We start from the raw sequence: 15,780 nt of genomic DNA, 5'->3' as shown, positions 1-15,780 counted from the left end.
ATGGTGTAACCCATCCGCCAAGATCTAAATCAGGCCCTGAGTCAGCAAGTGGATGAATGGTTGCATGAGTGCAAAGATGAGTGACAGAGAGTATGTACATTGAGGTATTAACCCCTTCTCTGCGGGGCACATTCCCCCGCTGTGCTGGAGGGGGGGGGGGGGTGCACACAGCGCCCCGTTGCTCATGACGAGCTCAGCTCGTCATGCAGCACGAGGGTCTTGTGCTCATGCCGAGCTCAGCTCGTCATGACCACACCGGTTACTTTAGAATGCTCGCACAGCAGGGGAATTAGCCCAGCGTATGAGCGTTCCAACGGTCATGACGAGCGCAGTCCGTCATGAGCACCGTGGCTCACGATGAGCTGAGCTCGTCATGAGCATCGAAGGAGTTAAGACAAACCTAGTGGTGTAGCTAAAAGCTCGTGTATTTTTTTCAGGAAAATGAAGTCCGGGACATTTGGCACTACCAGTTTCTCAGCTGGCCGGACCATGGCGTGCCGGGAGAGCCTGGTGGAGTGCTCAGCTTCCTGGATGAGATCAACCGAGTGCAGGAGCAAGAGCCCAACGCTGGCCCCATTATTGTGCACTGCAGGTATTAATCAGCTGTGGATCAGTGGTGAGGCAATCCCACATGTATCTGTGATTCTTCTTCCCACAATTGGCCCCTCCATCCCCTTATGAACAGAGTCTGTCTACAGTACTTCTTTTTAACCAGTTCTCTCACTCGCTTTGCCTTTACTGTTGTTCCTTCTACCAGTTCGTCTGCTCTGTTTAATACACTGTCTAACCCACCAGAGTACTTTGTGGCCACAGCCTGGCAATCAAACATTCTTTGTAAGTGTGCAAAGGAGAGATTCACAACCAAGGATTAGACAAAGACTAGTGTTTTCATTTGCCAAAAATTATCCTCCCATCAACAACATCACAACTATACCATGTCATGTCACAGTGACAGTAGAGCAAGCCATTACTAGGGGTGGGCGGAACTCGCAGAGTTACATAAAAATTCCATGGACATGTGCCAATGGGCAGAAAATATGCATAGCTTGCTGTTCGCACTGCAATTTAGTGGCAGTAGCACGAGCAGCGCTGAAAAATCAATACAATGGCACCATGCAGTGTGTGGGAGTGCGCGGCCATTCGCGTTGATTTTGCTGCCACTTGAGTAGAAAGTCTAGTCGAGCGGCCGCTAATCTACTTGAGAAGCATCCCTCTGACCGCAACTGCCAAATCTTGCTCGCATTTCTGGAGCCTTGCATACACAAAATTCTGTCAAACGACGATTGCCAGAATTTGGCATTTAGAGTAATGTAGAGTTGCCAAATTATGCCAATTCTGCAGGTGGAATGAAATATTCCCCTCACCCCTAGTCATTTACCTGAACTATTGGATACTTCTCTCCGTGGGCCTAAGTCTATAAGCTCAAGTTAGCCAAACATTCCTGCCTGTCTCCCTCTGTAACAGTTCCTTGCTGCTGTTTTTGGGGACATGCTATTTATTTTCTTCCCTAATGTTCCCCAGGCACTTTACGTACATTCCTACAAAATCTTATGGTATTTCTGTGAGTTCTACATTGTGGGCTGTAGGCCACACACATATGCTTCCATGTTCTTTCTTCTGTTTGGACCCACCCGGCATGGTCCTTTTCTGAACCTCTCCTCTTTTAAATGGCTTTTAGTCTGGTCATTCTCCATTCTTTAGAAATTACCTCATCTGGTCATCCGCGGCTCACTGAAACTGCCCTTTTTTGACCATTTTTGGGAGCAGCCATCTTCTGCTCATCCTCTCCTCTCTCAACTTACCCTCGCCTGGTCATTCCTTCCTGGCTTGATCTGCCGTTGCCTGGTCATTGTTTGTATGACGGAGGCATTTATGGTTAAACCACACATGCCTCTACAACGCAGCCTGATCGTGGTAAAGGCATGATTAGTAAAGGTATGTGTGGTAAAGATCACGCCCCAACCTCTCTGCCCTGAATCCTAAAACCATGCCCCTGCTCTATAAACAACCCTATCCCCCTGAGCCTTAAAAAACTACCCCCACTCTAAAACCACCGACTCCCCATAGACCCAAAACCCTGGCCACTACCCTAAAAACAACCTAATCTCTCCTGAGCCCTAAAAACTACCCCCCCCCCCCTTAAAATCTAAAACTACCCAGACCCCCCTGCCCTGAGCCCTAAAAACTGCCCCCCTGCCCTATAATGAACTCCACCCCCCTTGACCCCTAAAACATCCCCACCACTAAAACTACTTCCCCATCCCCTAAAAGAAATGCGTGACTTACCTGTAACTGCAGTTATCCAGTATTGGTCTCTTTCATAGATTCACATGCCTGAATCATTCCCCGTCGTCGGAATGGGAGTCCCCGGTATACAAATAAAGTAATGTCCTATATACATATAGAGAAATAGGCCAATAGGCCTCACATTAGTAACATATCCATGTCCTTTTATAAAAGGGACCAAACTCTAGAAAAGAGCCAATCAGCTGCCACCTCCTTCTAGAACCCTGGAAGGAGCCTCAGTCCCTCAGATTTTCGTACGCACAAAGCCAGGGGAGGCGGGAGGGTTGCATGTGAATCTATGAGAGACACCAATACTGGATAACTGCAGTTACAGGTAAGTAACGCATTTCTTATCCAGTATTATGGGTGTCTTTCATAGATTCACATGCCTGAATCAGAGTAGCCAGCAATGCACAAAGCACATTTCGGATGGTGCAGTATATGCAAGTCATTAGATAAAAACATATCAAGCGACTAACAGGAGCATATAATTGCAAACAATAAACACCATCGAATTACACAAAGAGAAATGTGCGTACATGAAAAGGATGGAGGGATGAAAGAAGGCTCACCTCTAGTGAAACAGATGAAGAAGCACTGCTTGTCCCACCGCAGCATCCTTCATAAGCTCTGTGTCCAGGCAGTAATGCCTAGTGAAGGTATGTGGCGACTTCCATGTTGCCGCTCTGCAAATGTCAATGACAGGCACACCTGCAAAAAGTGCCATGGATGTGGACATCGCCCTAGTAGAATGAGCTTGTACTTTAGGGTGTAGGGGATGTCCTGCTTGTTCATGACAAAAAGAAATAGCTGCAGAGATCCAGCGGGAAATGCTCTGTTTAGTGAGCGGAAGACCTTTCCTGGGCGTGCTGTAAGCCACAAATAGCTGATTTGACTTTCTGAAAGCCTTTGTCTTGTCGATATAAAATGTTAAGCACCGCTTGAGATCCAATGAATGCAACGACCTTTCCGCTGCAGTACTGGGATTTGGAAAGAAGGAAAGCAAAACCACAGGCTCATTTAGATGGAAATCCGATGGGACTTTTGGAATAAACTTCGGATTTGTCCGCAAAATCACTCTGTCTTGTTTAAATTGCAGAAAAGGATCTTGAACCGAGAAAGCTTGCAGCTCACTCACCCGCCTCGCGGATGTGAGCGCAAGTCTTCCAAGATAGATATTTCAGGTCAGCCCTGTGCACTGGCTCAAAGGGATGCTTCATGAGCTGATTAAGGACTGTATTAAGGTGCCAGGTAGGAGGCAACATTTTCACTGGAGGGAAAGTCCTGTATAATCCTTTTAAAAATTGTTTGATCAGTCTGTGGACCAGAGAGAAGGACCCGCTGAAGATCTCTTGTAACGGGATATTGCAGCCAAGTGGACCCTGATGGAGGAGTGAGCAAGGCCTGATGTTGCCAAGTGGAGAAGATAAGGTAAAACTTGTTTCGGAGATGAAGAGAAAGGGTGTATTCCTCGATTTTTACACCAGACGTAAAACCTCTTCCATTTCAATGAGTATGTTTTATTGGTGCTATCTGCTTGTGCTCGAGCTAGGATGGCTCTACAATCAGGTGGAATATTCAAATTCTGAAGCTCTCTGAACTCAGGAGCCAGGTGGCTAACATGAGAGATGCCAGATTCGGATGTTGGACTTGTTTGTTGCTCATCGTGAGCAGAGATGGACACTGTTTCAGGCGGGTCGGTGGCTCCAGAGATAGGCGGTGGAGTTCCGTGAACCAATGTTGCCGTGGCCAAGTCGGGGCTAATAAAATGAGAGTACAAGGCTCCGCTTTCAGTTTCTTGAGGACTCTGGGAAGCATCGGGAATGGCGGAAAGGCGTACGCAAAGACGTTGCACCATGCGATCGAAAATGCAATACCTAGGGACCCTGACTGGGGATGCCATCTTGCAAAGTGTGGGCATTTGGCGTTGGATCTTGTGGCGAATAGGTCGATCTGTGGAGTGCCCCATCGCGAGAAGATTTGGTTGAGGATCTCCTGATCCAGTTCCCACTCGTGAGATGTCTTCTGTCTGCTCAATGAGTCGGCGAGTACATTGTCCATGCCTGGGGCGTACTCCGCCCGAAGAGATATCTTGTTTGTGATTAGCCAGTTCCAGATTCTCCGCGACTCGCGAGAGAGTGTTAGTGAGCGCGTCCCTCCCTGCTTGTTGAGGTAGTGCATCGTCGTGGTGTTGTCTGTCCGGACGAGCACAAGGGAATCCTTGATTCTTGGAAGAAAAGCCTGAATGGCCAGGAAGACTGTCCGCAGTTCGAGGAGATTGATATGAAGTCCTCTCCCCTAGGAAGACCACTTCCCGCTTATCCGCAGTTCTTGCAGAAAAGCTCTCCAACCGTCCAAGGAGGCATCTGTTGTGATAATATGAGGAGCAGCTGGAAGTAGGAATGTCAAGCCTTGAGAAAGGTTTTGAGATGACATCCACCATTGCAGGGCTTGGACTATCTGGGATTCACTTTTATGAGGTCGTCGAATGACCCTGTGCATTGTACCGACTGCTTTGAGAGTGCCTCATGTAGAGGTCGCATCCGAAGATGACAGTGAGGAATCAGGAGGATACACAATAACATCATCCCCAGAAGGGACTTGAAAAGGCGGACCGTCAAGGCCTTCTTTGATGCCACTAGAACAGCTAGTGCCATAAGCTTGTTCTTCCTCTCTTGGGATGGGAAAGCTTTCTTCGAACGCGTGTCCAGGGTTGCACCTAGGAAATTGATGCACTGAGAAGGTTGCAGGACTGATTTTTCTTGATTGAGCGTGAGACCCAAACAATCGAAGAGCCTTAAACAGGCGTTGGAAGATCTGGACACGTCTTCTAAGGATGGAGCCTTGATCAGCCAGTCGTCCAGATACGGAAAGACTTGGTGATGGCGCTGCCTGAGGTATGCCGCCACTGGGGCAAGACATTTCGTGAAGATGCGAGGTGCAGACTTGAGCCCGAAGGGGAGGACGTGAAATTGAAAGTGTCTGCCTGCTACTGCAAATCTTAAGAATTTTTTGTGATTCCTGTGAATCTGGATATGGAAGTAAGTGTCCTGAAGTTCTAGGGACGTCATAAAATCTTCCTCTTCCAGTAGCTGTAGGACCTCCTGGATCATCACCATGCAAAACGACTGCTTCTTCAGGAATTTGTTGAGGGCCCTGAGGTCCAAAATCGGTCTCTACTTCTTCTCTTTTTTCTGAATTAAAAAGAAGCGGGAATAAAATCCCTTTCCCCTTTGAGATGGAGGTACCTTCTCTATTGCTCCTTTCTGGAGCATAATAGAGATCTCTTGCAGAAGCAGCCGATGATTTTTGTGATGCATTGGGCGGGGAGGAGTTTGGAGAGGGATTTGCATGAATTCCATAGAATGGCCGAATTGCACTATTTGAAGGACCCAACGGTCCGTGGTAATCTTTTCCCAATTTTTCAAGAAGTGGGTAATCTTTCCTCCAATTTTTATTGAATGAAATGAAGACTGGACTGGCTGAATAAACATGTCATTGTCTACGTCCGTTGTTTTTTCGTTGTCCTTTACCCCGAAAGGACGACTTGCCATATGAAGATTGCTGATTCGGTTGTTGGCACTGTTGATATTGGGGTCGACTCTGGCCTGACGAGTATGAAGACGTGTATTGGAAATTTCTTCTATAGGAAGACTGTCCTCTTCCTCTATTTTCACGAAAGGACTGGTTCTTGTACTGGAGAGCACCCAAAGCTCTGGCAGTGTCTGTGTCCTTTTTAATATTCTGTAGTGCTTCTTCAATTTTGGAGCCGAATAGTAACTGGCCATCATAAGGCATGTCCAATATCTTCGTTTGCACCTCAGGGCGGAACGAAGTTGCTTTCAGCCACCCCTGACATCGCAAGACTGCTGCAGCCGCCAACTGGCAGAACCCTGTCGTAGCGATATCCATCGCACAGTCTATAATTTCTGACACCGATGTTTCACCCTCTTGCAGAATCTTCTTCACCTCCTCCTTGGATGTATCTGGTAACTCTGACAGATATGGGGCTATATCTGCCCATAATTGCCTATTATAGCGCCCCAAGAGCGCTAAGGCATTTGCAGCCTTCACTGTCATCACAGACATTGAGGAAAACTTTTTCCCAATGTTGTCCAATCTTCTTCCTTCCTTATCAGAAGGAGCCGATAAAGGGGCTGAAGGATTCCTGGAGTTTTTCTGGGCCGCCTGCGTTACCACTGAATCCGGTTTGGAAAGTGTCCCGTCAAACAGGCCGGTGCAGTATCAGGGGCTCTATACTTCTTGTCCAACTGAGGAATCACTGGAGATACAGAGGCGGGGTTTTGCATGATCTTAACCCCCTGGGTCCATAGATAATCGATCATAGGTATTGACCTAACTGCTTTTTTGAGAGGTTCTTTGAAGTCATGCAAGAAGCAGTCTTGTTCTTGAGAGACCATCGCGATCTTAAAACGTTGAGCAGCACTCTCAACCACATTATGGACCCCGCCAATGTCGCGTGGTGGTGAATCCGCGGGCGCGGGCACTGGAGATGCGGGTGAGGGAATGACGTAGTCATCCCAGTCATCATGCACAGATTGAATATCCTGCAGCTCACCCTCTTCTTGCTGGTCTTCCTCTTCTCCTTCTTCATCAGAAGTTGGAGGATGTGGTACATCAACTTTCTCTGGTTGAATATTTAAGGGTGGAGGCCGTGGTCTTGGAGACGGAGTTACTGTGGCAGGCGGAGGAGCCGGAGACTCTGGAAACCTCTGTTTATAATCCTGAATGAGGTATCGCAAATCCGTAACTAAGGATGCTGGAAGACAAACCATAGGAGTAGGTGGCTGATAATATACCTCCTCCTGATCTTCCTCCTCATCTGAACTCTGACACTTCACGTTGAGCTCCGAAGGACTTGTTGCCATTTGGAACAGGTCACTCTAGTCTGAGTCTTCCTCCTGGAGGAGACATGCTGGAGGAATTGGTTGGACCCGGCTCGGTGATGTTATCGCCGGCGTCAGCACCCTTTTTGTGATTTTAAGGCGTATGCATGTTGCTTGTAGGCCAGAATCCATCATCGTCGACGAGCCCGTCAACGGTATGATAGTCGACGGTGGAGCGTCGACAGTTGACATAGTCGGTGGAGTCATGTCTTCGACGACGGTTCCTTCGTCGACAATGTCTTTGTCGACGAGCCCTTCGTCGACGATGCTTTCGTCAATGGAGTCGACGTCGACGATATCGTCGTCGAGGTTGTCGCCGATGCTGTCGATGGCAAGGTCAGCGTCGACGGGGTCTTCGGCGTCGACGGTGTTTTCTTGATGGCTATCGTCGACGACAAAGCTTTACCTGCCGTTGACGATGGGGTCGTAGTCGTCGACGATGATAATGACGACGATGCCGTTGATGTAGAAACTGTCGTCGTCGATGTAGAAACATAAGAAGCTGCAGACACAGTTTTCTTCGACGATGAAGATGTCGTCGACGATGTCGAAACCGGCTTCTTGAAGATGTGAACTTCCTTCACAGAAGTTGTCTTAGCCAGAACCTCTGAAGCCTTTTTTGATGTCTTCTTTTGAGGAGAAGCCGTAGGGCTAGGAGAAGCCACCCTTGGTCTCTTCAGAGATAATTTTGAAGAGACTGAAGAACCTTCACTCTCCTCAGAGGAATCAAGGTGGTCTCTGTCCTTCATCCTCTGGAGCCAAATTAAGAGGCGTCCTTCACTGTCCTTGAGGGTTTTAGTGGAAAAGGTACGACATACCTTGCAGTCCTTAGCATAATGGTCTGGAGACAGGCAATACAGGCAGTCTTTATGCTGGTCATCAATATGTAGCCTTTTCTTTCCACAAGAACCACAGGATCTAAAAAGACCCTTTTTGGTGTTTCAGCCATACTCTCAAGTAGTCACTGAAGAAACAGGAGAAAAATATCCCAAAACACTGGAAACCAGTTGTTAAGAAACAAACCTGAGCAGAGCTCAGAGGAGACTCCCTTAGCACAACGTGCGGTAGAAAATCTGAGGGACTGAGGCTCCTTCCAGGAGGGTTCTAGAGGAAGGTGGCAGCTGATTTGCTCTTTTCTAGAGTTTGGTCCCTTTTACAAAAGGACATGGATATGTTACTAATGTGAAGCCTCTAGGCCTATTTCTCTATATGTCTATAGGACATTACGTTATTTATATACCGGGGACTCCCATTCCGACGACGGGGAATGATTCAGGCATGTGAATCTATGAAAGACACACATAATACTGGATAAATCTGGTTCCACTTACCAGTCCGCATCCTCTCCCGATCCTTCCTCTTCCTGTGCCCACGAATATAGACCGTGTAGTTCCTTAACCACGTATAAGCGTGGTTAAGGCATATATGTGGTTAAGGCAAGCCTTGTGCCGCTTGGGGGAAACGGCATGCGTGTCTCTGCCTTCTTTGCAAAGGCTGTTTCCCCAGGTCATCTTCTGCTCTCTGGACCTGCACTTGCCCAGACATTCTCTCAAAGGTCATGCCATACTTTCACTGTCGCCTTTTTTTCCGCATCTTCCTTCTCTTTACATCCTACATTTGGTACAAGATTCCTTTATGTCTCCCTATCCCACAAACTTGCCAATGTGCCACTCTTCCATTAACTTCTGAACATCTGCTCTCTCGTCCCACACGGGTGAGAGTCTCTTGTCTACGTCTCTCCTTCAACTACCCACGTATTTTTCTCGCAACCTTTGCATTTCTTCTCTGAATTTAACAGAAATTAGGTCTTTTAGTTGTACATAATTTACCTTTCATGACCCTAAAGTCTTGATCTTTACTCTTATTTCCTTGCACAGTAAGTTTTCTTCTGGCAATAAGCCACTCAAGCCTGCTCTTGTCTAATGAAACACAGGGCTAAAAAGTGTCTCCTGCCTCTCACCCTATATGTTCATCTACTGCTTATGTTGACAGCCATTCTGTTTGTATGTACTACTGCTTACTGTATATAGAGAGAAATAGTGCTTTCACCAGATGTTTGGTTAAAATTGAATCCTTCACCGACCTCTGGGAGCTAACCACAAGATTACTGCAAGACAGCTATGTCTTTTATTGTTTTCGGTGCTTAACTTGTAAAATAGTAAATATAGGGTCCCAAACATGTTATTAGGACTCTGCCGCTGGCGTTGCCAAATGCTGTAGTTGTGTAATACTAAGGCTGCCCAGTCTTGAATCGACCTCATGCCTCTTTCTTCCTCCACCCTACAACTCTTGTTGTTTTATCTCACTACTGCAGGTTCTTTTCAACCCTACTCTCTGCTTTTGTCACTGCTTTCCATCTTTATCTCCCTTGTTCTTTCTCCATTTTCTGTCTTTCTCTCACTTGCTATGTGCTAAAATCTGATGATTAAAGATAAGTTCCGGTCCCCAAAAGTAAGTGACACCTGCAAGCACCAGCACCGGTTTCCCTTTATACCTATCAGCTCTCAAGTTCATGGAGTGTGTAACAAGTTATCCAAGTGGTCTTCAAGCTCTTTAGTGTGATGCCTACCCTCGTATAAAACAATCTTAAAAACAGTGCTTAATTTGAGCCTGAGGTTTCCGGTGCTCGGCACTTGACTTGATTGTCAACACCGGAGTTTGCGACAGTTTGCCACAAAGTGGTGCTTTCTGGCTAATTTAGAGATGACCATAACAACAGTTAATTATTAATGCAATATACATTAAAAATGACTATCACCTGCCTCCCAAGCCATTCTTACAGCTTTGGAGGCCTGAAATAGTCGGAATTGTCACACAGTGACACAGTGTGTTGGTTAGTACCTGTTTTGTGACTATCATTAGCAGCATGCCAGGGCAATGTGTGGTGCAAGCTGCAGTGACCTCCTTACGGTAGCCCTGGCACTTATTTATTTTTTACAAATTAAGCACTGCTTAAAAATACTGTCATGAATTGATAAATAAAGCAAGCTACCTTATTAATAGAGTACATTATTGAGGGGTTATCTTCCAAGAAACTTAGACCGAAAACTGGTATTCTGTAGTGCTTTTCTGTTTATCACAATACACGAATTCAAAGCATGCAAGTCCAACATTTCACTTGAGATTTGAGCGGGGGATAATTCAAAGAGGTCTAGAACTAGACAATCATGGCCTAAATGTAGCCTGACAAAAATATTGTTTCCTAAGTATGGTTTACAAAACTTTTGCCCCATAGCCTGACAAAAATATTGTTATCTAAATATAGTTTACAAAACGTTTGCCCCGTTGAAGTTAATAATAGAAAATATATATCCAGTGGAGTTATATTACTGAAATCAAGGTCTTAATATTTATGTTAGCAATATTTTAGTTCTGACAATTATTTAAAGAAAAAACACATGCACTATGTTCTGTGCTCAATTTTCCTACAATAAATCCAATATGTGAACTTAGGAAAATAATGTGAGCAAAGGAGCCAAAATGTGGAATAGGCTCCACAGGACTAGGGTATATGTCCTCCCCAAAAATTGACTGTAACATATTGATCATTTCAAAACCTCACCGGATTAATTCAGTTCTGTCCACTCTCCATTTTAAAAAGCATAATTGAGTGCATTGGTGAAATGCTAAAGCAGTTTAGCCAATATTTGAAAATGTGTTCATAAATTGGAGCAAATAGTGTATTTTAGAGGCAATGGGCCAGATGCATCAAGCATCCATTTTGCGATTCCTTATTAGCGAAAAATAAGGAATCGCTAATAAGGAATAGCAAAATGGAATGCATCAAGCAATCACTACAAAAATAGCGATTCCTTAGAATTCCTTAATTGCGACTCGCAAATTGCGAGTCGCAATTAATGAATACCTCCCCATTCATTCCTATGGGCCCAGAGGCCCATAGGAATGAATGGGAAGACAATCTCAATTTGCGAATCGCAATTAGCGATTCGCAAATTGAGATTGCGAGTTCAAGGGTGCAGGGGTGTCCAAAGGACACCCTGTTGCACCCCTGATTTTGATCTGTGCACATATGTTGCGCACACACATGCCCCTAGGGCATGTGTGTGCGCAACATGAAACTTTGAAATATGCACAAAAGTGCATTTTTCAAAGTTTTTGCAAATTACCATGAAGTTGTACTTCGTGGTAATTTGCGTGCCTTATTAGCGAATTCGCTATTTTTGTAACTTTCATGCATTGCATTTAAGGAATCTCAATTTGAGATTCCTTAAATGCAAACAATCGCAATTTAGCGAATTCTCTATTTGCGATTTTTCCATTTGGGATGATGCATCCCAAATGCAAAAATACAAACTGGGACAATACGCTAATGGATATGGCTCCAAAACTGTATCGGGAGTATCATTTCTCCTGGAAAGACCATCATGCGTCAGAAAAGTATTTGCTGCAAAAAAAAATAATGAGTTAATGGAATGAAACCTCCATTTGGCTTTAACGCACTGTTGTAACTAACAGCTAAACAATGTCTTACTTTAAATTTGATTTAAGGTAAACTAGTGAGTGATATGAGAAAATGTTTCCTTGTTTCCCCTGATGTACTATCATGTGTATAGAGCCCAGCTCTTCTTTCCTTTGACTTGTAACACCTACTCCCAGTGAGAACACACCTCTGATCAAAGGACTCACTGATGCAGCAATTGACAGAAGCTGGGACCCCTCTCTTACCTTTCACCAATCCCAGATTTGTTTATCAGCTCGAAGCTTGTCTGGTGGCCCCAGAGAGTTATTAAATACCAGTCTTGAGTCTTCTTGTAAAGGGGTAGACGTAACTTTAGTCAACTTCCTGGCCAGCATCTTATGTCCTTTGGCAACTCTTTGCACCACTAACCTATCCTGTTCCACTGTGATGACCTTCTATGCCCATGCATAAGGAAGATCCCATTTTGTCCCTTTGTCATGATGCCTCGACTGCAGATACCCAAAGCTGCTGACAGTGGCAAGTACGGAACTGGTTTGTAACTCTGGTTTGAGCCTTCTCTCATCTCCTACTTCTCTGCCTCTCTGTTAATCCCCACCATTCTTTTTTAGGTCTCGACTATTCTATCACGTAAGTGATAAATAGACGAGAGTATTGAGGGCAAACCAAGCTCTGAAACCACCAGGTGGATTACATCGGGTACATGTGCTCGTGCACGCGCTTACCATTTTCTCCCCGAGCCGCCTGCCTCCGAAAGCTTCACTTCAAAGGGATCCGCTCCCCCGCCCCCTGCTTCACACTTTTCACGGCCGCCAGACCGTGTCTCGCATTTCTCCTCCCCCCCTAATTATGTACTCGCTGTGCCTGCTTGTTTCTTTGGTTTGCTTTCTCTCTGCCAGCCCCCTTGTAATGTAATGTCCTTTAATAGTAGAAGGCAAACTGGGACATGAACTCCCGCCGCACCTTAATGCATGGAACTCAACAAAATCTCTAGGTTATAATATTTTGTAGAAAGAAAATCAGGACTAGAACACAGTATCCCTGACATAGACTCATGTGCTATGGTTCAGCCAGCAAATGCTCGCCGCTGGCACAATACAGTATTCATTCGGCCACGGGTACAAATCTAGTAAGGCAGACTCAGCATTCCCTACTCCACAAGTGAGTGGATTGAGTAATATACACCAGGTTACAGTGCATTTAGGGCAGCCAGGGGGAAAGAATAAGTGATTTGTCCATAATCAGCAGGATGTGCAGAGGCTCGAACACAGATCCCCAGCTCTCAAGTTGTCAGCTCTAACTGCTGTGCCACTGACGAGCTCCCACTCTGTAAATCCCTGTGTTTGCCTTAAAGGGTTTGCTCTGATGTTTGCCGAGCTGCATCTTTGTTTTCTTCGGCGTCGCTCGCAAACTCTAATTTTTCAAATTTTCGTAAGCAGCACAGCACTCTGCCTATGCTGCGCTGGTTATTTTAGTAACACACATAGAGTCCTCCCCTCACCCTCCCCCATGTCTCAAAGCATGTCCTTTCAATTTCAAAACAAAAAAGCGTCTCTAGTACTCTGTTCACTACAGAATCGGACTAGCAGCCTGGGAGCCTCACAGCTGTGAGTACCTTACAAGCAACTTGCTGGCTGCATTCAGACGTGTGCGGGCTTACAGCTTCACTCTCTGTTTCCCTGTCTTGTAGAGAGGGAGGGGGGGAGGGGGGAGCGTTTTCCCGATTTTACCTCTACTCTGCTGGATGCCGTCATGTTAGTTTTTGGAAGCAGCACCACCTAGCCCGCGTAACAGATGCCGCGAAGCGTGAGCCTTTCACCATGGCAGTGTAAAGGTCACGGCACAGTGTCTCGGTGGAGGAAGGAGTTATTTAACTTTGCAAGGTAGAAGCACAACCGTCTTGCAGTGTTGCCAAAGCCTGCATCCAAGATACCATTTGAGTTGCAGCGCAGCTATCTGGCTTGTTTTTTTAATTTTACAAAACACCTTTAGTTTCTGATAAAAGTGCACTTGTTTTACGAGAGTTTGAGGAATGTGCTTCCTTGAGATAAGTGTTATGGGGCTCCCCTTGCTCGGCCAGAAGATTCTTTGGGTTTGCTTTTGAAGTGGAGGCGGGCGGGTGTTTTATGACCCCTCCGTCCGTTTGCTTAGGAACGTTTTGCAGACGCAAGCTGCATCTGCTGCCACGGTAGAAGTGTTGAGCCAACATATTTACTGTTTGTGATCAACAAAGGCTTGTTTTACTTACAGCTGACAACCCGGCGCTGCGCTGCGCTGTACTATCTGGAGCAGCAGCTTTAAAATAGAATTTTCTGATCTGCCCCCCGCCCCCTCCAAGCAGTGCCCACGCAGCGCGTGCCACTTTCCTGCCTTCCCCACCAGAAGCCGGGCCAGAGTTTTAGCACTGATGCGGAAACCGAGAATTCATTGCCTCCTGCCTTCATACCAAGTCAAAGTCAAACTAAAAGCAAATTATTCCTGTCACCATTTCTGTTCCTCTGCGTTTTTACTGTTTTTAAAGAAAATGTGTGAAACGCATCTCTCAGCGAGTTGTCATAGGAGAGTCGGGCTTCCTTATTGCTGGAATGTCTGAATACAGAATACCACTTTCCTGCTAATGGCCCACAGCGCGCTCAGACCGTCCAGGGCAAAGCATCTCTCACCCACACATCTACCCATCCTCTTACCCACTCATATAATCACTCTCTTATCCACTCATATCACCATCCTCTCATCCATTTATCCATCCTTTCGCCCACTTATTCAACCATCCTCTCACTCATTCATTATTCTATCCACCCAACCATCCATTTTTCACCCACCCACACATGCATCCTTCTAGCCACCCATTCATCTTTCGCCCACTCAGTGTTCATCCTTCCACCCATTCATCCATCCATCCATCTTTTCACCCACTCATACACCCACCCTCTCACAAATGTATCCATGATTGTATGCACCCACTCATCCATATACCCATTTATCAACCCATTCTTTCACCAGCTCAGCCATCCATCCTTTTTCCCCTTTTCTACTACTAGGCCATCTTTTTTCACCTTTATTGCGTTAATGTTACCCGTTTATCTGCCAAGTTGCAGACGGAAGAGGTACATATAGAGCCTCACCCCGCTCTAGCTGCTAAAGTGGGTTCACAATGTCAATGCAATAGCTCTATGATCTGTGGCTCGGAAGCTGGGGGTGGCATTTGGGGATGCTGCCCACCGGTTATTCGCAGCTGTCTCTCCTGTCTCCTTGTAACCCTGCCCCTCCTTTCACCAGAGGCTCTCTGTTTCTAACCCGGTCACTTATTTCATCTCAGCCTTTCAGTCTATCCTTGTGGCACTCCCCACCACCACTCTAGACTGTCTCTGCGCTCTCCTAGTCACCCTTCCCCTTCCTTCACTAGAGTCTCTGCTTCTTACCGGTCTCCTCCATTCACTTCACCCCTTCAGTCTCTCCTAATTTCCCTCCCCATGGGCTGTGTCTCCATATCCGAGTCACTCCGTTCCTCCTTTCACCAGAAGCTTTCGGCTTCTTAGTGGACTCCTCCTGCCACTGTCTTCTAGTGGTACTGCCATCCTGTACTACACGGGCTATCTCTCCCCTCGTCATTCTGTCCCTCCTTTCAGCAGAGGCTATCCTTTTCTCAGCCAGTCACTCATTTCATCTCAGTCTTTCAGTCTCTCATGGTGAGGATGGGGATGGAAGAAAGACTTGAGGGGACACCAGGGAGCAATAAAGTGATAACATTTGTGAACCTACATCATTCCAGTGCAGAGAAGCAAGGTGACTGGCTGCCTTCACCAGCTGGCATCTCATGCCAGTGCAACGAGGCAGGGTGACTGGCTGCCTTCAGCAAATGGCATCTCATCGTGCCAGTGCAGTGAAGCAGAGTGACTAGCTGCCTTCAGCAGCTGGTGCAGGCTGGCTGGCTGCCTCACACACACACAGCCACACACACACAACCACACAACCACAACCACACACAAGCACACACACACACACAAGCACACACACAACCACAAGCACACACACAACCACAAGCACACACACAACCACACGCGCACACACACACAACCACACACACACACACAAGCACACACAACCAAAGCACACACATAACCACACACACACACACACACAACCACA

General features: G+C 46.3%; 1 protein-coding gene across 10 annotated transcripts in view; it reads left to right on the top strand.

Annotated features, from left to right (window-relative positions):
* Positions 1 to 15,780, top strand: part of LOC144768102 (tyrosine-protein phosphatase non-receptor type 6-like) — a 291,008-nt gene that overhangs the window by 267,529 nt on the left and 7,699 nt on the right. For all 10 annotated transcript variants that reach the window (XM_078651500.1, XM_078651498.1, XM_078651494.1 and 7 more), the window contains one exon: positions 438 to 592. In XM_078651500.1, coding sequence (XP_078507626.1) covers positions 438 to 592 — 155 coding nt within the window. The remainder of the gene's footprint in view (positions 1 to 437; positions 593 to 15,780) is intronic.

This window comes from Lissotriton helveticus, chromosome 7 (genome assembly GCF_964261635.1).
Source record: "Lissotriton helveticus chromosome 7, aLisHel1.1, whole genome shotgun sequence".
Taxonomy (NCBI): Eukaryota; Metazoa; Chordata; class Amphibia; order Caudata; family Salamandridae; genus Lissotriton; species Lissotriton helveticus.
The sequence above is the reverse complement of the archived record's forward strand: the minus strand, read 5'-3'. Positions and strand labels throughout refer to the sequence as shown.